Source organism: Cydia amplana, chromosome 8 (assembly GCF_948474715.1).
Source record: "Cydia amplana chromosome 8, ilCydAmpl1.1, whole genome shotgun sequence".
Lineage (NCBI taxonomy): Eukaryota > Metazoa > Arthropoda > Insecta > Lepidoptera > Tortricidae > Cydia > Cydia amplana.
Genome location: NC_086076.1, coordinates 10,851,036 through 10,876,161, shown reverse-complemented (window position 1 = coordinate 10,876,161; position 25,126 = coordinate 10,851,036). Strand labels below are relative to the sequence as shown.

At 36.7% G+C, this 25,126-nt stretch overlaps 2 protein-coding genes across 2 annotated transcripts in view; one reads left to right on the top strand and one right to left on the bottom strand.

Moving 5' to 3' along the window:
- The window catches only part of LOC134650321 (protein qui-1), a 147,072-nt gene that overhangs the window by 55,942 nt on the left and 66,004 nt on the right, over positions 1 to 25,126 (top strand). The window contains exons 2-5 of the mRNA XM_063505282.1: positions 8,718 to 8,869; positions 9,791 to 9,870; positions 13,295 to 13,417; positions 18,333 to 18,502. Of these exons, the coding sequence (XP_063361352.1) occupies positions 8,758 to 8,869; positions 9,791 to 9,870; positions 13,295 to 13,417; positions 18,333 to 18,502 (485 nt within the window). The 5' untranslated portion in view covers positions 8,718 to 8,757. The remainder of the gene's footprint in view (positions 1 to 8,717; positions 8,870 to 9,790; positions 9,871 to 13,294; positions 13,418 to 18,332; positions 18,503 to 25,126) is intronic.
- The window catches only part of LOC134650225 (isovaleryl-CoA dehydrogenase, mitochondrial), a 178,625-nt gene continuing 171,165 nt past the window's right edge, over positions 17,667 to 25,126 (bottom strand). The window contains exon 10 of the mRNA XM_063505171.1: positions 17,667 to 17,677. The gene's annotated coding sequence lies outside the window, so the exon portion shown is untranslated. The remainder of the gene's footprint in view (positions 17,678 to 25,126) is intronic.

Sequence of the window (25,126 nt, the reverse complement as noted above, 5' to 3'; positions counted from 1 at the left end):
CGTATTTTTGACTACAGTACGAGTAAATAATGTTATATCAACATGGGTCCAATTATATATTTTAATTAAACCACTATTTCAGTACAAATTAAATCATATTAATTTACCGCTTCTTTGTGAACAAACCTTTATTCAGAGAGTGAGCGAGTTTAATTAATCTCAAGTAGAGAAACAGAGAGCGAGCATGAGATTTCACGAATCACTCCGATATCATACGATGCACGGCGAATGCAGTGACATGTGTTCCATGACAAGAAGTGTCAAGTTATGTCTAGGATCATGTTTACGTTGAAATTATTTCAATTGATTGGCACCTCAAAATACCACAAATTGTATCAAAACTTTATTAATTACTACAACAGTAGGTACAGTGCAGTTATTATTGTTGAAACTTTGCCATACAATCTTTTCCTTTGAGTGAGGTAACCAAAGCCATTAACCATGATTATATCCGAAAGAATTCATGCCTCTTATTGTTTTAACTCATACTACAGCTGGAAAGGGATGATTACTTTGTTAAAATCAATGAATGACCTTTTGTTAAAATATCGATCATGCTTATCAGTACGTATTTTAAATTCTCGATGTGTTGATTTATACTGAGTAAAGTAAAAAAAACAACTATGTTAAACAATTACGCTTTTTTATTAATTTAATAAATTAGGTTTTCGAAGTGTGTACCACCGTTTTCAGCACAAAGATTTAATTTTAAATGGATTTCATTATTTAGGTTTACAAAAGTGTTCTTTATTTCTTCGGAAGCCGTTCGAATTTTTATTAATAATTCTTCTCCAGAGTTCACTGGTGTTGAGTATTCCTTCCTTATCTTTCAGAGTTCCCCATAGAAAAAAAAACAATGGCGTTAAGTCGGGTGACCGGGCGGGCCAGGTTAGGACGTTGCTGCCACGGCCAATCCACCTCTCAGGGTATTGTTCGTCTAGCCAATTTACGAACTTCTAGGCTGAAGTGGGTCCGTCGTGCCGGAAGCACATAGTTCTTCGGGTTTCCAAATCCATACACAAAGTGAATATCCGCTAAATGAATTTTATTTATTACAGTCAATCAAATTTAAAGATGTTATCTTGCGCATATCTTGCGTGACATATGAAATATGTCATTTTATTGACATCAATTTCGTCATTTTCGTCAAACTATCAGCCAGTTATCGTGAAGGTAAATAGTTTGTACTCTCGTGATTGAGAACAGAACAAAATTTCGGTAGTGAAACCTTTTTGTAGGATAGATACCAAACTTAATTAAGTGAAACTGGCTAATAACCATGTAGTTAGTGCGTCAGCGTGTAAAATTAGTTGGTGGCTACGTCACGCATAAGGTTGTGTTAGAATTGAGATTTTTTAACTTGTGATTTGTTTTAAATAATTTATATCTCTTAAATTAAGGGTTTTTGGACTATGTGTTATATAACTTTATATACTCTAAATAGGCTCTAAAATCGTTGGTTTAAATCTTTCGGGTTATTAAATCCCGCGGTGTATATAACCCTATTACCCTTTGAATGACCTTTTTCACGTTTTCTACAGCAATGCAGTCGACTGCAGCAATTTTGAAGCGCGACATTGCTACCGACTGCATTACTGTGGTAAATGTCAAAATCGAAGTTCCTGTCTGGATTTTGGCGTCCATTAAAAATAAATAATCAAAGGAGGTCATCGATCAAATGACCCGGAGGACAAGCCATCGTTAACTGGTAGAGAATGCCTTATGGCATTAAGTCCGCCTCTTGTACTATAAGGTTTTTCTTTTGTGCAATAAAGATTAACCACTTTATTCATAAACTTTACGGGCCTGATTTAGTTCAATTATGTTTATCCCTTACTTACAAATACATAAGTTAAAGTGACAGATAAGGACAAACGATTATTACTATTATTAGATAATTGAGGTTTGTAGCGCGTTTATGAATAAGGGGTTAAAGAAATAAAATAAATACAGATGATGACAGTAATTATATACGCATTTTATTACGGAAAAAGATTTAATATTGGGTGTAAATGAAACGGGAATTGGAAATATAAAATAAAATGATATTATATTATTCATTTCCGTAAGTCAAACCATCATCTTTATTAGCATTGACATAACGCTCAACTTCGCACAAACCGTATGGTTTTTCACTAAGGAGTGATATATTCTCTTTACGCTAAACTTTATGGTGGGTAGACAAGTCTGTATACTTGTTTGGAACTAACTGCCACAGTCTGTCATAGCCATGTCATAGCCTCATAGCTGACATATGTGACATATAGAAGATACCGCAATGTATGCATGCATTGCGCGTTTTATAGGAGCTTGGCCTGAGGTGTGTTAAGTAAGCGCGCAACGCATACCGATGAAACTGGGTAAGATAGTCATGGGAGAATTAACGGTCGACCGGATCGCGAACTCTCGGCTGTTGAAGCGGAACGATCGTCTGCCGCGAACATTGAAGTGAGACGGAGATATGGAAGTCGATAAAACGTTCTCTACAGTGAATCAGTACCCGCCATTTAGGGTAATTTAAATAGCTTGGATGATTTAATAATGGTTTTATTCCATACAATATTACATATACGTGGGAGATTTTTTGTTGTTACACTAACATGAGAAAGAGATTTGAGAAAGTGAAAAATAAACCCACTGTCCATTTTCTCGAAGCAACGAAAACATTTTCAAAACAAAAATGGTTAATAGTAATTAAATGGATTAATTTACGTGAGAGATTTTTTTGTAGGATATAGTAAATATACAGAGCTTAATTAACATGTAATTGTTATGTACACATAGTTGTTATTTTTATATAAAAAAAATATTTTTAATAAAGAAAATTATTGGGAGCTGGTTTTGGTGTCAAGCTGGGAGAAAATATAAATACATAATGAGTATATGTTTGAGAACTGCATATTAAAAAATCTCGAGTGTCGGATTCATGTTTTGATATATTTTTTCTATTTTAATAATAGTTTGGATTTATTAAAACCATGTGACATATTTTGTGGAGATTTTTTTTTAATATAGTATTTGCAACATAGGTCAAACATCTCAAAAAATCTCTAGTGTGAGAATTCATGTAGAGCTCTCATACATTATGAACTGTGCTGACCCGACTATTGAGGAATTTGAGGATGCTTATTAAGGGGACTCAAAATCTCAGGAGAATATCAAACTTTATACAAAATGAGTATCAGACATATCAGAGTGTGAGAAATCGTTAACTGATGCGAATACGAATACGTATGCGTCACGCATAATGCGTGCGTTACTATGCGAGAGCTACCCTGAAGACTATTGCAAATAGACGCGGAAAAATGATTGAACATTTAATACGATACTATACGATCACTTCTTTAAAACTATTCTTGAGGGGCGGATAGGACGCAAGCAAGGATAGGGTAAAGGAAAACCCAGACGCAGCTTTTTAGAGTAAGTGAAAAAAAAAGTAGGGGTCGTGTCGTGTCGTATCAAAAAGTCAAAGAGCGGGCGCAGGGTAGGGAAAGCTGGAAGATACACCACCGACAAGAGAATAACTCTTAAGAGCCAACAGGAGCTAAGATTTAAATATTTTAGGTAAATATACCCGTCTCGCTAACGGAAGCGGCTCCTAAAACTAGTGCGATAAAGACAAGGCGAAAAATCCTGCGTAAAAATATCAAAAATCGAGGTTTCTTACTCGACTGTTTCCTCCTCCAAAACTTAACCAATCGTAACCAAATTTGAAAATCTAAATGATTATGACATTATCTGTGTCGGACCGTTTTGCTTTTTTGACTAATTGATGTCAGTTTTGAATAGCACGCCTCTCATTGCGGCATAGTCAATTAGGCCGCTTTGGCCATTTTTGAAGGGCTCTAGCGCCTTAAAAAACAAAAAAATCAAAACGGTCCGACACAGATATTGACAATATTAATCTGTGTTGAAAAAATCATTGCTCTAGCTTCAAAACCCACGGAGGAAACAGTCGAGTACGTTTGTATGGAGAAATGACCACTCCTGTTGGCTCTTAAGTTGATGATGATGCTGTACTGTTTTGTCGCATGCCGAAATGTAGCGAGTTATACATTGCTCTAATGGTAGGTGAGTCTAACTTAAAAGCACTAAAAACGTGTGCTAGTAATAAATTCGCTTCCTGCGTGATGCCATTAAAGCCAGCTTTAGTATATTGTATGGCTTATAAATCTCACCGCCTGAATAGTCTCCACAGGCTAGTATAATGGACACTCGGCGTGTCGCCTTTGATTAGACCGCCTTTGTGTAAAACCAGCTGCTCGGAAATGTTATCATTTTAGGATTACTAGTCGATGTATTTTTCAATAAACAAAGGAAATATTTGTGATTTAAGAGTCACACGGTCAATACAATCGATTGTATGGTAACGGCTATTCGGTAGCGGGTTCATGTGACTCTTAATAGGAAATATGTTATATGAATTAGTAATTAATACACAATCGAAGGGATAAGAAAAGTTACAGTATTATGGTATTTATAAACAGATGATGGAATTTTGCAACAGCTACTTAAAATTGCTACACAAATAAAATAAAAACACAAACCAACTAGACATTAAAAATCATGAATAAAACATTAAGTAAAAGTTTATTTAGCCAGTTTTGTAAATTACGCCGAGACAAACCAAAGTAAACTTAGTACTTACGTATTTTTTTGTTTACTTTGGTTTACCGGCGCTATATTTGGAGATTTTAAGAAATTATTTTTAAACACCTTTAAGTAGGTTAACTTATTTTACAGTACCTAATGGTACCTAACTAGTAGTTAGTACTCGTATTTAATGAAAAGCTAGGTGTTTGTTTCACAGCATAATTTAAGGATTAGGTACCTATTGTTATTTCAACAGGTAACAGGTTTAAGGTACCTATAACATATCAATTCGTCGGGATTTGACAACGAATTGCAAATGTTATGCTACAATCATTGCAGCAGGCTGGACCCGCATGTGATTTACATAAATGAGCATGATTTTTAGTTTCGGCCGTATCGTAGAGTTAGAAACGAAGTCGGGCACGGGGCACCAGCTGCCCGTCAGTCCCTTCCATTTGTGAGTGAATCCAATTTATTTTCATTTATGCATTTATGCTTTGTTGCGCAAACGTTAGGCCGCTCAAATAACAAACTTTCAGTTGTTTGGTGTATTTTAGGCAGAATTTGCAGATCGTTCGTAGATTGTTGTAATAATTTTAAGAATTATTTTTCACAACTTGCCCTAGTAGTAGTAGTCAAGAATCATTTCCTGACATTCGATAGGGCAGAAATTTGGTATGGTAAGTGACAATGTTTATTATGTTGAAGAAGTAAGAGATGTTCTTGCCGAAACTAATTGTTTTTTAAATTACACTTAAATAAATAAAATAAAAAGCTTTTATTTCAGGCAGTACCCATATACAAAGTACTTAAGAGTACCTACGTAAGACTTACCTTATAGAAAGTATAAAATTTCAATGTATTTTTTCCCCAAACTATGATACTTACCTACCTTATAGAAAAACTTTGACCTATCCATTTCAGCAAAAAATGTGATGTTGGTACATTTATTATGCATTGAATGAAAGTTTCTACTACAAACTACTAAATGTAATAAGTTACGAAGTTCTGAAACTTTGAAAAATAAACTGAATTCAAATGAGACGATCTTTCAGACTTCGACGGGAACTAATGTATCAAAGAAAAGTTATTACGTTGTTCGGAAAATAAGCAGTTACGCGTGATTGTGAGTTGTGAACGATGATAATCTGAAAGGTTCTCGACACAAAACTTGTCGCATGAGAGATTACGAAACACGGACGTGATCAAGTTGTATATACAGACGTTACGAGGGGTATTCAAAATATTCTCGGTATGAGAATGAAAACAAACAAGTACGAAAAGTTTGATATTTTTATTTTTCAATATACTCCCCCCCTATGTTCATACACTTAAAAGATCGATCAATTATTTTTATTAATCCTGCATAAAAATATTTTTTATCTTTGGTGTAAAAATGCTCCTCCACTGCCGCCTTCAATGCTTCATCATCGGAAAATTTATTTCCACGCAGATCCTTTTTAAGATTGGGGAACAAAAAGAAGTCGCTGGGGGCTAAGTCCGGACTATACGGTGGGTGAGTAACAGTTTCAAACCCACATTCAACAATAGCTGCCTTGGCAATATGAGCAGTATGGACGGGGGCGTTGTCATGCAGAAGCATAACACCTTTGGTTAACTTTCCTCGCCTCTTTTCTTTGATTGCATCCTTTAATTGACGTAGAATGTTAGCGTAGTACTGTCCTGTGATATTTACACCTTTTTCTTTATAATCGATCTGTAATACTCCTTCACAATCCCAAAATATCGTGGCCATGACCTTGCCAGCTGAAGGGATGACCTTGAACTTCTTGGGATGAGCTGAACCCTTAATGTGCCACTGCATGGACTCTTGTTTACTCTCTGGGTCATAATGATGAACCCAGGTTTCATCTCCAGTAACTATTCTTTGCAGCACCTCATCAGGATTTTCACCGCACAGGTCAATAAAATCGGAACAACAAGCTACACGCATGCCTTTTTGAAGCCGAGTCAGCATTCGCGGAACCCATCTTGCACTTACTTTTGACATATTAAGATGGTCATGGATAATATCATGTATGGTACCAATAGAGAGATTGGTTACTTGTGCTATAGATTTTACCTTCACTCGACCATCTTCCAATATAAGTTTTTCCACTTTATCAATATTTTCTTGTGAAGTAGCTACTACAGGCCGGCCAGGTCTAGGGTCGTCTTCAACACTCTCCCTTCCACGTTTAAACTCGCTTGACCACTTTTGAATGGTAGATAAAGAAGGAGCAGACTCACGGTAAACACAATCCATTTCCTCTTTTATGGTTTTTTGATTTTTACCCTGTTTTGTCAAGAATTTTATCACGCATCGATGTTCTAATTTAGTTAACATTGTCAATTCCCACATGATGTTCATGTTTGTTCAGCAATTGCAGAAAAACAAAAGAACATCTCGGTTCGAATTATACTTTTTTTTAATGTCAATGAATAAACCTTAGCGGCCAGTAACGAAAGAAATTTTAGAAGAGGTTGTAAGATATCAATACCGAGAATATTTTGAACGCCCCTCGTATTACATCTCATTTAAGTATCAAAATAATTACTATATTGTATTGCAAACTTTATATTCTAAGAGTATTCCACTATTAAGTATTTCTTGTAATTATTATGTCGTCATGAAATAGGAATAAATAAAAATTGTAAAAAGTTAGGAAAGGGACATATAGGTAAAACCTACCCTTATTAATGTGAGAATTAAGTCCAAAACTTAGTCCAGTTTATATTTACTTAAAAATTTGGAAATCTAAATGATTATGAAATTATCTGTGTCGGACCGTTTTGCTTTTTTGGCTAATTGATATCAGTTTTGAATACCACGCCTCTCATTGCGGCATAGTCAATTAGGCCATTTTAGCAATTTTTGAAGGGCTCTAGCGCCTTAAAAAACAAAAATATCAAAAAAAGCAAAACGGTCCGACACAGATATTGACAATATTAATCTGTGTTGAAAAAATCATGCTCTAGCTTCAAAACCCACGGAGGAAACAGTCGAGTACGTTTGTATGGAGAAATGACCACTCCTGTTGCCTGTGAGATTTAAGTCCAAAACTTAGTCCAATTTATACTTACTTAAACCCATTTATGATTCACAAAGGCTAACTAAGGATATTTGGGCAACAATGGCAAGAACTAAAGCAATGGTAAATGGCTTTGTTCCGGTCTTATGCTCCGTTTTAGTACATTGTTTCTCAGCATAATTTAACTTATTTATGTATTTATGGTAGCAGTTATTTTTTATAATTACCTATTTAGTGAAAACGAGTATCTGGGGAATTATTTTAAGCGGTTAGAACTGTTAATTATACATGATTTTGGTAATCAATTCCGTGGAACTAGGTAACTAAAATATTACGTTTTATAGGTATTCCGTCCTCATTGGCTTTTTCGAACATTCCACAAACATTCTATTCAAAGCGTGTACTTAGTATGTGTTTACTGTGTATGTAAAGGGATTATTAAATCTATATCCTTTCACACATTCCGCTTTGCTTAGTACAGGAAAACAACATATACCTTTCTCTGTCATTTATTTCTCAACAGAAAGGGTCCTGAAGAAGGATAGATTTGATGTAATAATCCCTTAAAAGTAAAGTAAAACTGGTATAACTATGCTAAATAAGAAGGTTCGGTCCAATACGAATTTCTTTACGATATTGAAGTCGTTCATCTGGACGCATTATTTTCTGAGAATATTTCCCCTACTCGGGATTCTATTTGCTACATAAACAGACCCGTCGTGAACTCCGTCGCAGTAATAAGTTACGATTTCTTTCCCAATAAAGAGGACAGATAAAAGACATTTTTTAGAACTGTTATCTTTGTTGTGTGCGTACAGTCAGCATGAAACAGATAGGCCAAATATATCGTAACGCATCTTTGTTACCATAGATTAATAATGTCTTTCATTATAGTTATTTTGCCACTTTGATTGCCCCTTTACAAAAATCAGTTTACGTCGAATTTCAGAGTATTAATGTAAACATATGACTTATATTGTTATTCGCGCTACCCATTTTCGTGCCCTAGGTAATATTTTATAAAATCACTGTATTCATTCACATTATTTTCGGATTTTAAAACAGGACATTTAACTGAAGTGCTGTCAACAGAATGCGGTGGGTCGTCTCAAGCGGCGGGTAGAGCGTCGCGATGAGCGCGCCGGAGCCGGCCGTGTTGCAGGCGCTGCAAGGCCACACGCAGAACTGCGACAAGTGGCCCGGCCCGCGCGCCTGCAAGATATACGTCGCCTCTGTCTACAATGGTACAGTACACTATCTATAGCGCCGAGCCTTGCTACAGCTGCTCACAGGCAGAACTGCGACAAGTGGCCCGACTCGAGCGCCTGCAAGATATATGTCGCCTGTCTACAAAGGTACAGTACACTATCTATAGCGCCGAGCCTTGCTACAGCTGCCCACAGCAGAACTGCGACAAGTGGCCCGACTCGAGCGCCTGCAAGATATACGTCGCCTCTGTCTACAATGGTACAGTACACTATCTATAGCGCCGAGCCTTGCTACAGCTGCTCACAGGCAGAACTGCGACAAGTGGCCCGGCCCGAGCGCCTGCAAGATATACGTCGCTTCTGTCTACAATGGTACAGTACACTATTTATAGCGCTGAGCCTTGCCACAGCTGCCCACAGGCGGAACTGCGCCGCGCGGTCACGCCTTTATTTACCTCTAGACTCTAAAGTATTAAGTACATCACACATCACACACAAGCGCCGCTTGTAAACTTACGCAGGCGCTATCGAATAATGGTAAACTCTTGGTAAAGGTACGGAATATAATTCCTTTTCATTCAATATTATCTCCTCTGTTGTTGGTATTATTACTAAGCGCTTAAGTCATAAACATTATTGTTTTCCCCATCATAACAATATATCGATTGATTTCTGATATGATCATTACACTATTGTCTTTTATCACCCGATAATATATTTATTGAATTGTTGAGTAACATTAAGGGTAATAAATAATACTAGGTACCATTGTACATTCCAGCCATGAGACATTGTAAAATTAGTTTAAACTTGGAATTTATAGCGCGAAACATGAACAAGTCCTCGACTGTCTTTTTACAGTTGTTACCTATATATAGGTAGGTACATGGTGGGGTACAATAGTTGAAGTAACTGCCGTAACCTGGTAAAAATTCTCACATTTTGTTTCTTTTACAGACTTTCGCGAAGAGAGACGTCAGATCTTGGAGATGGTGGGGCCGGAACTGCAAGCAACATACGACGATCGGTACATCGAGGTAGTATTTGCTTACTAATCGTTTGTAATTATGTTACATGAAATTTAAAAAAGTCAACACAACCAGTTTGGGTTTCAAACAACATGCATGTGCGCAGTACGCGCAACATTTACGAGTAAATACAACGCATTCAGATTGAAAAATATATGAAAGGTATCCTATTGTACGTTTCTGAATAAGTCCCTTGAGTAATCCCATCCTTTATTAAATAAATAAATGAATTTTATTATTTCGGATATAAATACTTACATAGTTGTTAGTCAAAAGTCATAATAGTTAGTTGGTAGTAGTTGTTGGATTTAGTCAAAAGTTACAACTAACGTTACGAGTACATGTCTAAAGTTTCCGGATCGTGTTAAGTATGGTAACATTCGGCTGAAAGTTGGCCAGAAAAAGGTTGGGCACAAAAACAGAAGTGTTACATAAATTTATAAGGCTGCCTCCACATTTTAGCAAACTCCCGAGTTGGTTCTATTAAACTACAGTATTTATTTAGACATCAACTAAGCCCGAATAAGTGGCGACCTCCAGAAGGTTTACTTATACAAAGAACTTTGGTTGCGGCCTGCGGGTGTCTTCTGCAAACTTATATGGCGCAAGAGCTTGTAAATACTCACCAAGGATTGTTAAAATATAATGCGAAACTGTTGGATTAAATTTCAGAGTCCTGCTAAATACTTAGGTACATGAACGTAGGTATCTTTTATAGGGTTCCGTAGTCCACTTAGAAACCCTTATAGTTTCGCCTTGTCCGTTTGTCTGTCCGAGGCTTTGCTCCGCGATCGTTAGTGCTAGAAAGCTGCAATTTAGCGTGGATATTATATAAATCAATCATGTCGACAAAGTAGTAGAAATAAAAACCAAAAAATAATTGGGTAGTATACAATCGTGAAAGTAAAATTAAAACTCTACGTTAAGCCGTTTTTGAGTTTTAGTAAAAAGTCTTCCCTTCTTCGTAAGGATACGTACAAAGTGCTGCGAGAACGTAAGCACTTTTGCTCCCTCGTAATGCACATATATGTAACATGATTCTAAAATCTCCCATTCAAGGCAGCCTATTGTGACAGAAGGGTAGCTACAGAACCCAGCACTGAGCAAAGATCATAATAATATTATATTGATTTAAACTAACACGATTCTCACTCATACTTTTAGAACTACCACGGGACTTAATCATATTATTTGTAAAAATAGACCAAAATATATAGGTAGACGCCTATAATGTCTACATCAAGGGACGTCTTAATTTTATTAGACATACCTAAATTAAATATTTTTACTGCCCTACATGGAGTATTTTGTCATTCTACCTTAAATGTTCTAGTTCCCTCACCTCTGGTACAAATATAATAATTATGTAGATAATAATAATTAGAGATGCCACGAATATTCGGCAACTATTCGGTATTCGGCCTATTCGGCCACTTTGCCGAATATTCGGTTTTCGGCCGAATACCGAATATCTGTTGCACCTACTTAAAAAGAAAAATTGCACAATAAAAATAACCAAAAACTTTGTAGGTATATTTAGAATGTGTTCTTAGAAAATTGTTAAATACGAAGACCCGTTTATGAGCATTTGTTGATTAAAAAACATTTTATTTTCATCATGAGTCTGTTTTGTTTGACTCTTTTCATTAATGCTGTTCAACAAAAATATATCTTAGCTAACGTCATCTAACGTTGAGCTTTGTTAGCAATCAGTTTTCATAATAATTGTGACTCAAAATGTTCGCATGTCATGCCGAATATTCGGACGCCGAATATTCGGTATTCGGTATTCGGTTAAAACCACTATTCGGGGCATCTCTAATAATAATGCGTCGAATGACTAAAATCCATTTGTTCTCTATTGTTTCGTCATATAGGTACCAACACGTACAATCAAGTTTATTTGATCTATGTATGTAAAAGTATGACAACGGCTGAAAATAGCCTTTTGTTGCGTGTCAATACGCAGATTAGAGATCACGAGATCTCTGAAAATGCCCGCATCGCGTGCGAGTTGTATTTTCGGGAGCCGAGGACTCGTTTTGTTCGGCTTATAACAGATGTAGTCACGGGATTTAGGTACAGGCAGTATGGCTACTCGTTGGAATTTTTGATTAGTTTATTACAATGCAGTTAATTGGCACTGTTGCACACGCGTTATTAAGTAACATAATTATCATTATTATTATATAATCATGTTTAGTGTATGTCGTTTGCTGACTTATTCTTGTAGTTCAAGTACATTGACAATCGGCTGGATACTCTCATTTACATTTACGTAGAGTAGTAAATTTGATGTATCTAAAATATCTAAATCGAAAGTATTTGGCAAAACTTTAGTTAGACGAAACGTGACATTAGCCATTTCGTCAGAGTACCTCGCGAACTTCGCCAAAATGCATTAAATAAATTAACCCTCCAACACATAAATACTTCAGCAACGCGGCTTCACTCGGAAGCGTCCCAACAACTCCAAACAAAAGTAGTAAAGCATGTGTGTTTCGAGCCTTATTTGCCGACGAAATTCGAAGCGCAGTCACCGGCGACAGATACTGTCGACCGAATTCTGCCAAACTCCGCTTCCGTAAACGGATTGACGCGTTGCGCCGAACACTGCAGTGAATTGCATTCAGTGGCTTCAGTCGAGTGGGGAGGAAGTTTATAGATTATATGTACAGTAAGCTGCAGAGATACTTGACCCCCCTACATAGAAATTTGTTTGAAGGGGGGTCAACTATCTCTGCAGCTGCCTGTTCGTCTGAAATGCGAACAACTTTTAATAATATCGAGATTCTGATTAGTATCTTATGATACAGCAAGTAAAATACGCGAACAGGTTGAGATTAGAGTTATGTTACATTATTGTTAAAGTTTTTACCAATTTGTACCGAAATTCACTGACACTAACTGTAAACTAATCTAATAAATGGCCGTCCAGGGATATGGGTAGTCGGAGATACGTTTAACAGATTATGCATCTATTACATTTGTATACTTAGGTTTGTTATGGTCTTACAAAAAGTTTGCATCATTTATTTGTAAAATTTGTCAAGTTTAGTACTATGACAATAATAGATATCAAGACTATCTTAGGCTTGGAGGATACAACTAAACGGAGTAGCCATTAACAGGCTTTCCCCTCTGTCGAAAATAGGCGGCCAACGGTCATACACAATGTATGGACTGACGTTTATCTGACATGGCTATTTTTACGTTACGCATACATTTGACGTTCCCCTCCCCCGCAAAAATCGGCAGACTGTTTTGTACAGAAAATTACAGACATGGCGTCTCCGTTTGATTATATCCTCCAAGATCTTAGGCGAATCGCCTAGCCGCGATACCTATCTTCTGCATCCATATAAGTACCGTGCTTATAGAGGAATATTGCTATATAACCATGGAGTACCTACAAACGAGCGTCGTGTTCTAGATTGAGTTCCTGGACATGCACTACGGCACGGATGGCGGCGACGAGAACAGCCCAGCGCTGCTACGACACCTTCTCGACGAGATACGCTGTTGTAACAACACTTCCAAGGCTGGCTACTTCCTCGTAAGTTCACATTTTAGATTAAAAACGTTGCTGCGGCGGTAGAACGGTCGCATTTTTATCGCTTGTCACCATTCCTGTCACGTTCTAACAAGTATGTAAGTGCAAAAGTGACGGGCATAGTGACAGGCGATAAAAATAAAATAAATAAAAAATAATTAAAAAATTTAAAATAAACAAAAATAGTTTTTAATTTTAGTTTATAATTTTTCTTTCATATTACATTATTGCATAATAGCAAAATAATAATAATTATACATCAACAATTATTAAATACAACTACAACTACCAAAACAAAAATAAAATAACTTAATATAATATCTTTTTTTAAAAAAGGGAACCACCTTCAAAAAACCAACCCACTGAAAAGTACAAAATAATTTTTATATGGCACCCCTTTACGTGTCCAGTCCCTATCCCGTCGTAAAGCAAAATTTTGTCAAAAAGTAATGAATACCTAATAATAAGAAAATCAATAATCATCCGGGTAATTACTTAGTTTTTGAAGTCGGTGCCAAACCAAAAATTTTGAGAACCGATATTTTAGACAACGAAGAACGCTGCACTTACTTGCATTATAAAGACATACTCAGTTTACTCATTAATTTAGTTCTTGTAGGTACTACGTAATCGTATTTTTTTTCTGATTGGTAGTAAAGACTGTTTTTGTTGGTTTGGCACCGCCTTCAAAAACTAAGTAATTACCCGGATGATTATTAATTTTCTTATTATTAGGTATTCATTACTTTTTGACAAAATTTTGCTTTACGACGGGATAGGGACTGGACACGTAAAGGGGTGCCATATAAAAATTATTTTGTACTTTTCAGTGGGTTGGTTTTTTGAAGGTGGTTCCCTTTTTTAAAAAAAGATATTATATTAAGTTATTTTATTTTTGTTTTGGTAGTTGTAGTTGTATTTAATAATTGTTGATGTATAATTATTATTATTTTGCTATTATGCAATAATGTAATATGAAAGAAAAATTATAAACTAAAATTAAAAACTATTTTTGTTTATTTTAAATTTTTTAATTATTTTTTATTTATTTTATTTTATTTTTTACTTTTTAGTGATAGGTAGGTACTTCATTTATTTTAGGTTTTGGGCTAAAATACTAGTTAGGCTCTCCATTTAGTTTTGGGCTAGTAACTGACTGTTGGTGATGGCCTAACTTGATGATAATCGCGACACAACATAATATGACGTTTTGGTGCTAAACGATATGTATGTATATTGCTCCCGCTCCCACTCCCATTCCCAGTCCCAGTCCGAGTCCGACTCCCACTCCCACTATTTTATCTAAATCGGTTTCAGCAACATAAATTTGTTGGTAGGTATACCGATAGCATCGCCACCTACCAGGTCCAATTGGTTTTTCAAACCAGGGATGTTGCGAATATCCGCATCCGCATCCGCAACCGCGGAACTTCCGCATTATTTTCAACATCCGCATCCGCATCCGCATAAAATCGATGCGGATTTAATGCGGATGCGGATGTGGAACAGTTCGGTACAGGAACGTCTTAGCATCGGCGTAAGTGCTAGACTGCTAGGTAATTTAGTCATTAGCCAATAAAACCTATTAGAAATTAGCAGTCAAGCGTGAGTGGGACTTAATGTACGGAACCCTAGGAACGCGAGTCCGACTCGCACTTGGCCGGTTTTTATAAATAAAAATTACTAAAATGTAATGTTAGACGCTTTTTCTGTACCTATCTTGACATCCGCATCCGCGGATGTGAGCCTTTAAAAATCCGCATCCGCATCCGCGGATGTCAAAACATCGGCATCCGCAACATCCCTGTTTCAAACCATCCATGTACTGTACACTAAAACCTTCTCCAGAATGTAACAAACACTTTTCTGGAAACCGCATCAAAATCGGTTCAGCCAAACGCGAGATAATCACGAACAAACATACACACATACATACGTACATACGGGTCAAACTGAGAACGTCCTTTTTTTAAAGGCAGTTAGAAAAAAGTTCATCGACCCACCTAGTGGAACTCTGCAACATAGGCACAAGACAACAAGTCGGTTAACCAAAACAAAGTGTACCTATGTTGCACCAAACCTAAGTTCCACTAGGTACAGCAAGGGTTCAGCATCAGCGCTATCTTGGGTACTGCTCTCCCAAGTGCTCATCAAGATGTGAAGGATTACCAAAATAGCGTGGGCCTATGTTGCACCAAACCTGAGTTCCACTAGGTACAGCAAGGGTTCAGCATCAGCTCTATCTTGGGTACTGCTCTCCCAAGTGCTCATCAAGATGTGACAGATGACCAAAATAGCGTGGGCCTACGTTGCACCAAACCCGAGTTCCACTAAGTACAGCAAGGGTTCAGCATCAGCTCTATCTTGGGTACTGCTCTCCCAAGTGCTCATCAAGATGTGACAGATGACCAAAATAGCGTGGGCCTATGTTGCACCAAACCTGAGTTCCACTAGGTACAGCAAGGGTTCAGCATCAGCTCTATCTTGGGTACTGCTCTCCCAAGTGCTCATCAAGATGTGACGGATGGCCAAAATAGCGTTGGCCTATGTTGCACCAAACCTGAGTTCCACTAGGTACAGCCAGGGTTCAGCATCAGCTCTATCTTGGGTACTGCTCTCCCAAGTGTTCATCAAGACGTGACGGATGGCCAAAATAGCGTTGGCCTATGTTGCACCAAACCTGAGTTCCACTAGGTACAGCCAGGGTTCAGCATCAGCTCTATCTTGTGTACTGCTCTCCCAAGTGCTCATCAAGATGTGATGGATGACCAAAATAGCGTGGGCCTATGTTGCACCAAACCTGAGTTCCACTAGGTACAGCCAGGGTTCAGCATCAGCTCTATCTTGGGTACTGCTCTCCCAAGTGCTCATCAAGATGTGATGGATGACCAAAATAGCGTGGGCCTATGTTGCACCAAACCTGAGTTCCACTAGGTACATCCCGAGTTCCACTAGGTACATCCAGGGTTCAGCATCAGCTCTATCTTGGGTACTGCTCTCCCAAGTGCTCATCAAGGCGTGTCAGATGACCAAAACAGCGTGAGCCTATGTTGCACCAAACCTGAGTTCCACTAGGTACTGCCAGGGTTCAGCATCAGCTCAGATCTATGTATACTAAAACCTTCTCCGGAATGTAAGAAACACTTTCCTGAAAACCGCATCAAAATCGGTTCAGCCAAACGCGAGATAATCGCGAACAAATATACATACATACATACATACATACATACATACATACATACATACATACATACGGGTCAAACTGAGAACCTCCTTTTTTTTTTGAAGGCGGTTAAAAATGGGACCATGCTGCGCCCGTTGGTATAGGTTTGGGAACTAGAGAACGCGCACACAACAACAAAATCATGTAATGGCGGGGAGTTTTTGAAATTAGTATTCTTTTTTCGTACTGATAACAAGTTGAACCGCCAACTGCAAGACGGACCAACAAGTTTTTTCAAGTTTTTATTTAAGTAATGTTTTAGCTTAACATTGTCCGCTTAAGTCACGTTCACTCATTCATTCGATACGGTTTTTGCGATTATTACTCTGTGTAGCTATGTGTTTGTGTGTAGGTATAGTCAAATCTCCTGCCGATACCTATATAGGCGAACATATAGATTAGGTATCTATCAGAACTGCGTGAGTCTGTGGGGTGGTACGAGGATGTATTTCAATTGATGGGTTTCGGTTGGCGTTCCTTTTGTTTTATTTTCCCTTTGAACCGCTCCGCTATTTCACTCAGCTCTGGTGATTGCTCAACCTAACGACCTAATTCTCCATGCATTGCGATCGATTCGCCGCTGCTCAATACATATAGGATTTCTTACCCTATTTATTCATACCTACTCGTTATGATAAAGATTTTGAAACGACAAAATTGATGCTCGATCACTACATAGTGCATAGTATAAAACAAAGTCGCTTCCCGCTGTCTGTCTGTATGTATGCTTAAATCTTTAAAACTACGCAACGGATTTTGATGCGATTTTTTTTAAATAGAGTGATTCAAGAGGAAGGTTTTTGTATAATTTGTTAACCCGTGCGAAGCCGGGGCGGGTCTCCTAGTATTAGATAATATAACTTTAACACAACGGGGATTCGATATTTTTGTAGCGGTCTATTTACTATAAATGGAAAATTAAACGGATACGGAATAAATGGAAAAGGTGCACATTAAACTGTTAATACTAACTGACCCTGATGCAATAAAAACGGGCCAAATAAATTCAGTTGCCACGATCTCTTTGTGTAAAAAGTCAGCTGAATAAAAATAAATAACACTTAAATTGTATTCTTCCTACTTTTGCCTTATAATAAAATGAAGTCCGCTTTGTTATCTGAGCCGCGTCCCACGAAGATACGATTAATTTAAATGAGCTACACTAAGGGTGGAATCACATCTCTCAGCATCGAGCCGCATTTTGTATATGAGAAATCGCTCGTTAGTATGAAGATGCGTACGCATCGGAAAGCTGAAAGCATGCGTACGCATCTTCATACTAACGAGCGATTTCTCATATATAAAATGCGGCTCGATGCTGACAGATGTGATTCCACCCTAAGCCGAACGACACCATTTTTACTGCTCTTTTTTAGGAAATTAAAGAATAACAAAGCGTTTTTTTTTCAATATTTATAGCAATAGCCAAATAAATCTAAAGTCAGTTTAGCTTTATTTGGCTTAAATCTTCAACCATTTATACAATTCCTTATATACCTAACCGCTAAAAATCTATCTGATATAAAAATAAATCAAGGCTAGACACGGCACATAAAAAAAAAGTTTTATTTTAACACTTCGACTGTTCGAAATTTTATTTATTGGCAGAAAATAATAATTCTAACGATGTATCTATGTTACCTAAAGAATTAATATTTATTTTGTATAATTTATCAGTAAACATTTTTTTCTCAGTGTCTGATTGGCGGCGATGCATCATCCTACCTGCCAGTGCTCCCCTTCTCGGTCAAAGAGGGCACGTTCGAGCAGCTAGTGAAGCCCGGGTGTCCCCAGGCGGCGCTAGTGCAGGCGTGCTACCGGCTCCACGCAGACGGTCTTTATCACCTGGAAGGAGACGATAAATGGTGAGTACCTACCGTAAACTCGGCTTAGGTAGCAGTGGCGGCGCGTCAAACATATCCATAGGCAAGCCGGGGCTAATTTGGCTAACATATTTCCTTTACAACTCTGCTCAAACGTCCAACACAGGTAAGCCGGTGGGAATCGGCTTTTATGGACGCGCCGTCACTGTTAGGTAGTCAGTCCACAACTTACAAATATGGGTAAAATTCAATTTCGTGTAAAATTTGTATACCTCCATACATTATGTTGAGTATGTGATATAGAAAAAGTATTAGGCGGGGGAAGAAAAAATTTTGCTTGCATTAATTCGTACAGTTTCGAAAGCTTTTTCTAATCAATATTTAGGGTTTACAGATGCCCACGATACGATTATCTCCAGTACCGTAATTGAGCTCTTCATGAAATTAATGACCCTAGGGTCAATATCTAGAACACTATACAGACTAAGTCATACAGTCGGGATAATGTATCAATTATATGTCTTAAGTTAGTTCATGATCTGCATGAGCTGTGTACAGTAAGCTCAATATATAGTTTTTTTTTAAATAATCGATATAAATGTAACTTAAAAATTCCTACACAATTCGAAAATTTGATGATTAGGTCATAATATTAATCTCAATTGATATGGAAATTTGCACCACTCGGATACCGTGAGATCTATTTATTATGATTTTTTATTTTTTATTTTATGCTTAAAAAATATGTTTATTCATCCTACACTCGAAAATTTTATATTTCTACAATTATCTGTTTATTTAACACGTGTTATCAAAAAAATATTGGAATAATAACAAGTGCTTTGCGAGAAATCAAAATAAATAACAAATAATTTGAGACCAATACTTTTAAAATTGCTACGCTCAAAATAGCTACGTTCAAATAGCCTAATGACAATACTTTGAAAGTCAATATTAATAAAAAAACGTCACCTTTCTCACTTGTTTGACCCTGACATATCACATCCATACAAGTGTCAAGAGTGACGTTTCTTCAAAAACGTCACTTTTGTCACTTGTTTGACACTGACATAGCCCATCCATATAATGTCAAAAGTGACGTTTCTTTTAAAAAAGTCACTTTTGTCACTGACATATCCCATCCATATAAGTGCCAAGAGTGACGTTCCTACAAAAACGTCACTTTTGTCACTTGTTTGACACTGACATAGCCCATCCATACAAGTGTCAAGAGTAACGTTTCTAAAAAAAAACGTCACTTTAGTCACTTGTTTGACACTGACATATTCCATCCATACAAGTGTCAATAGTGACGTTTCATAAAAAACGTCACTTTTGTCACTTGTTTGACACCGACAATCCCATCCATACAAGTGTATTAGTGACGTTTCTTAAAAAAAATTCAGCTTTCTCACTTGTTTGATTGACCCTGACATATCCCATCCATACAAGTGTCAAGAGTGACGTTTCTTAAAAAACGTCACATTTTCACTTGTTTGACCCTGACATATCCCATCCATACAAGTGTCAAGAGTGACGTTCCTACAAAAACGTCACTTTTGTCACTTGTTTGACACTAACATAGCCCATCCATACATGTTAAAAGTGACGTTTCTTTAAAAAAAAAGTCACTTTTGTCACTTTTTTGACACTGACATATCCCATCCATACAAGTGTCAAGAGTGACGTTTCTTAAAAAAACGTCACATTTTCACTTGTTTGACCCTGACATATCCCATCCATACAAGTGTCAATAGTGACGTTTCATAAAAACGTCACTCTTGTCACTTGTTTGACACTGACATAGCCCATCCATATATGTCAAAAGTGACGTTTCTTTAAAAAAGTCACTTTTGTCACTTGTTTGACACTGACATATCCCATCCATACATGTAAAAGTGACGTTTCTTTAAAAAAAAGTCACTTTTGTCACTTGTTTGACACCGATATATCCCATCCATACAAGTGTCAATAGTGGCGTTTCATAAAAAACGTCACTTTTGTCACTTGTTTGACACTGACATATCCCATCCATACAAGTGTCAATAGTGACGTTTCATAAAAACGTCACTCTTGTCACTTGTTTGACACTGACATAGCCCATCCATATATGTCAAAAGTGACGTTTCTTTAAAAAAGTCACTTTTGTCACTTGTTTGACACTGACATATCCCATCCATACATGTAAAAGTGACGTTTCTTTAAAAAAAAGTCACTTTTGTCACTTGTTTGACACCGATATATCCCATCCATACAAGTGTCAATAGTGGCGTTTCATAAAAAAAGTCACTTTTGTCACTGACATATCCCATCCATACAAGTGCCAAGAGTGACGTTCCTACAAAAACGTCACTTTTGTCACTTGTTTGACACTGACATAGCCCATCCATACAAGTGTCAAGAGTAACGTTTCTAAAAAAAAACGTCACTTTTGTCACTTGTTTGACACCGACAATCCCATCCATACAAGTGTATTAGTGACGTTTCTTAAAAAACTTTCAGCTTTCTCACTTGTTTGACCCTGACATATCCCATCCATACAAGTGTCAATGTCAAGAGTGACGTTTCTTCAAAAACGTCACTTTTGTCACTTGTTTGACACTGACATAGCCCATCCATACATGTCAAAAGTAACGTTTTTGAAGAAACGTCACTTTAGTTACTTATTTGGCACTGACATATCCCATCCATACAAGTGTCAAAAGTGATGTTTTTGTTTGAAGAAACGTCACTTTTGACAGTTAATGAACGACCAAAAATCGTGATATTAAATAAAATTATCAGTTTCGTACGGTAGTTCCCACGCTAGCCCAGTGCGGATTGGGGACTTCACATACACCTTTGAATGTCTTCGCGGTACAGTAGACTTTTTAAACTTAGGTCAGCTAAACGTGGGACACATGTCGTTAGAAATTTCGCAATTTATACATTTTAAACTTAGGTCAGTTGAGATACGTCAAATATTAGTTATAGAAACGATATGGATCGGATATATCAGTGTCAACAAGTGTCAAAAGTGACGATTCTTCAAAAAAAACGTCACTTTTGCCACTTGTTTGACACTGACATAGCCCATCCATACATGTCAAAAGTGACGTTTATTTAAATAAAAAAGTCACTTTTGTCACTTGTTTGACACTGACATATCCCATCCATACATGTCAAAAGTGACGTTTCTTTAAAAAAAGTCACTTTTGTCACTTGTTTGACACCGACATATCCCATCCATACAAGTGTCAAAAGTGACGTTTCTTAAAAACAAACGTCACTTTTCTCACTTGTTTGACCCTGACATATCCCATCCATACAAGTGTCAAGAGTGACGTTTCTTCAAAAACGTCACTTTTGTCACTTGTTTGACACTGACATAGCCCATCCATACATGTCAAAAGTGACGTTTCTTTAAAAAAGTCACTTTTGTCACTTGTTTGACACTGACATATCCCATCCATACATGTAAAAGTGACGTTTCTTTAAAAAAAAAGTCACTTTTGTCACTTGTTTGACACCGATATATCCCATCCATACAAGTGTCAATAGTGGCGTTTCATAAAAAACGTCACTTTTGTCACTTGTTTGACACTGACATATCCCATCCATACAAGTGTCAAGTGACGTTTCTAAAAAAAAACGACACTTTAGTCACTTGTTTGACACTGACATAGCCCATCCATACTTGTCAAAAGTGACGTTTCTTTAAAAAAAAAGTCACTTTTGTCACTTGTTTGACACTGACATATCACATCCATACAAGTGTCAAGAGTGACGTTTCTTAAAAACACGTCACCTTTCTCACTTGTTTGACCCTGACATATCCCATCCATACAAGTGTCAAGTGACGTTTCTAAAAAAAAACGACACTTTAGTCACTTGTTTGACACTGACATATCCCATCCATAAAAGTGTCAAAAGTGACGTTTTTATTTGAAGAAACGTCACTTTTGACAGTTCATGATCGACCAAAAATCGTGATGTTAAATAAAATTATCAGTTTCGTACGGTAGTCCCCACGCTAGCCCAATGCGGATTGGGGACTTCACATACACCTTTGAATTTCTTCGCGGTACGGTAGACTTTTTAAACTTAGGTCAGCTAAACGTGGGACACGTCGTTACAAGTTTCGCAATTTATACATTTTAAACTTAGGTCAACTGGACGTAGGAAAAAAGGTCGTTAGTATTTTCGTGCACTAGCAGACATTTAATTGCTGGTGACTGTACGCGTACGCTCGTATAAAACGCTACTCTGTAACCGCCCTAAGATACCTTCATCCTATCCAATCCGTTGCTTTGCGGCCGTGCGGCCTTGAGGTATCGCCATCGCTTGCCCTCCCGCCCCGCGCCGATCATTTAAATAATTTAACGATAGCCATTTTTACAATTGTGACAAAAGCTCATTGTATTAATAGGAGATTCTTTGACGTTGTGATAACATTAATTACAGGCTGTATGGTGCATTAAAAAAATATACTGTAGAATTAATGCGCGTGGGGTAAAATACGTTATAATTGTTTAAAAAATAGTAAAAATAAAATCCCCTGGTTTTTTATTTTATTATATTGAGTAGAATAATTGGCGAAACAATATAGTGGAAAATCACCAAGTGTTTAATTAATGTTGTATTGTAATTATTTATTTCAAACATTTTTATTGCTCGTGACGTATGCACCACTAAACAAGTGGTGCATATTTTACTTACAGTGTAAAATATTTAGTTATGCCTTTTGAACAAAAAATCGCTACTGTAGAATTTGATGTTTACATCTTTTTAAAACTAAATTTTTAAAAAAATTTTTTCCAAAAATCTCAATATATTTTTTAGAGATTACTTTACACATACATTCACAAAATAGTGTTCTATTATATTCCAAACACAAATATACTGTAGGATATAATGTGATGCTCTCGAACAATTTAAAGTTTAGTAACCGGCCTATATTAGTAAGTACATATATCTAAGCTAGATAAATTTCCTGTCGAGTATAATTCAAGTAGGCTATAGTCAATAATAAACGTCAAAAATTGGACCATAGTTGTAGTTTAGGACTATAGTGTTTCATTTTAATACTAACTTAAAAATGGCTATCTTAGTAGTCTTCGGCAACACAAAGTTAGCATTTATGAGAGATCTAAACTAATTAATATTAATATTAGCGAAACAGAGATATATTATAGGCAAATAGGTAACTTTTATTCTACCCTTTGAGTTATTAATATAAGTTTTGATATTGATACTATTTAATAAGATCATGGTTGTCCGAAATTACGAAGTACCTAATGAAGGTAAATGGGTTCGTTTACATTATTTGCAAAATTTTCTATTGAACTCTAATTGGGTGGGTTAAAGGCAGCTGTTAAAACTTTTCGCTCTTAAATATTTGCCGAGTGTGAATTCCTCGAAAACAAGTTGTTAGGTAGGTACAGTTACAGATAGAAATTATGAGTAAGTACATATCGAATATCAACACAGCTTTTTTTATGAAGCTCAAATGTTAATGGGACCAGGGTTCAAAGCAGTACAAAGCCAGAAATAAGTGTCATACTTAGTCGTACATTTCTATAGAGAGTTCAAAACACATATGTACATCACACTGATTTTTATTAAACGAAATGAATGTTTGGAAAATACCTAAGTAAATTTTGAGCATTCAAGCATAAATTGAGTTTAAGTATGTTTCTTTATCAAAGTACCTAATTATTACCAGAATTTAACTAAGTATTTAAGTAATTTAATTTTTCAATTCTAACAAATAGCTATAAATTACGAACCGTTGTGAATTGTGATACTGTAGTTTTTTAGGGTTCCGTAGCCAAATAGCAAAAAACGGAACCCTTATAGATTCATCATGTCTGTCCGTCTGTCTGTCCGTCTGTCTGTCCGTCCGTATGTCACCCACTCACTTCACTTTTCTCCGAAACTATAAGAACTATACTGTTGAAACTTGGTAAGTAGATGTATTCTGTGAACCGCATTAAGATTTTCACACAAAAATAGAAAAAAAACAATAAATTTTGGGGTTCCCCATACTTCGAACTGAAACTCAAAATTTTTTTTTTCATCAAACCCATACGTGTGGGGGTGTGTATGGATAGGTCTTCAAAAATGATATTGAGGTTTCTAATATCATTTTTTTCTAAACTGAATAGTTTGCGCGAGAGACACTTCCAAAGTGGTAAAATGTGTGTCCCCCCCCCCCCTAACTTCTAAAATAAGAGAATGATAAAACTAAAAAAAATATATGATGTACATTACCATGTAAACTTCCACCGAAAATTGGTTTGAACGAGATCTAGCAAGTAGTTTTTTTTAATACGTCATAAATCGCCTAAATACGGAACCCTTCATGGGCGAGTCCGACTCGCACTTGGCCGCTTTTTTAAATATTCAATAATTTGTAAAAATGCAAAAATCAAGTGATAGGTACTTATAAAAACTTTTTTACCGACACCATGAAATTATTAAAAAGTACCTCACAATAAGTACTTGACAGACTAAAATACCACTGCGGCAGAGGCCTACGTCGAAATTCACGTTGAATACTATGAAAGTCGGTGGTTAAACTTATCATAATTTAAAATTTGAGGCAAGAGAGCATAATAGGAGCTATTCGCTTGGGGGTGGTTAGAAACCCATTGTGCTAAAACTATTCAGAACTTTGGCAGCGAG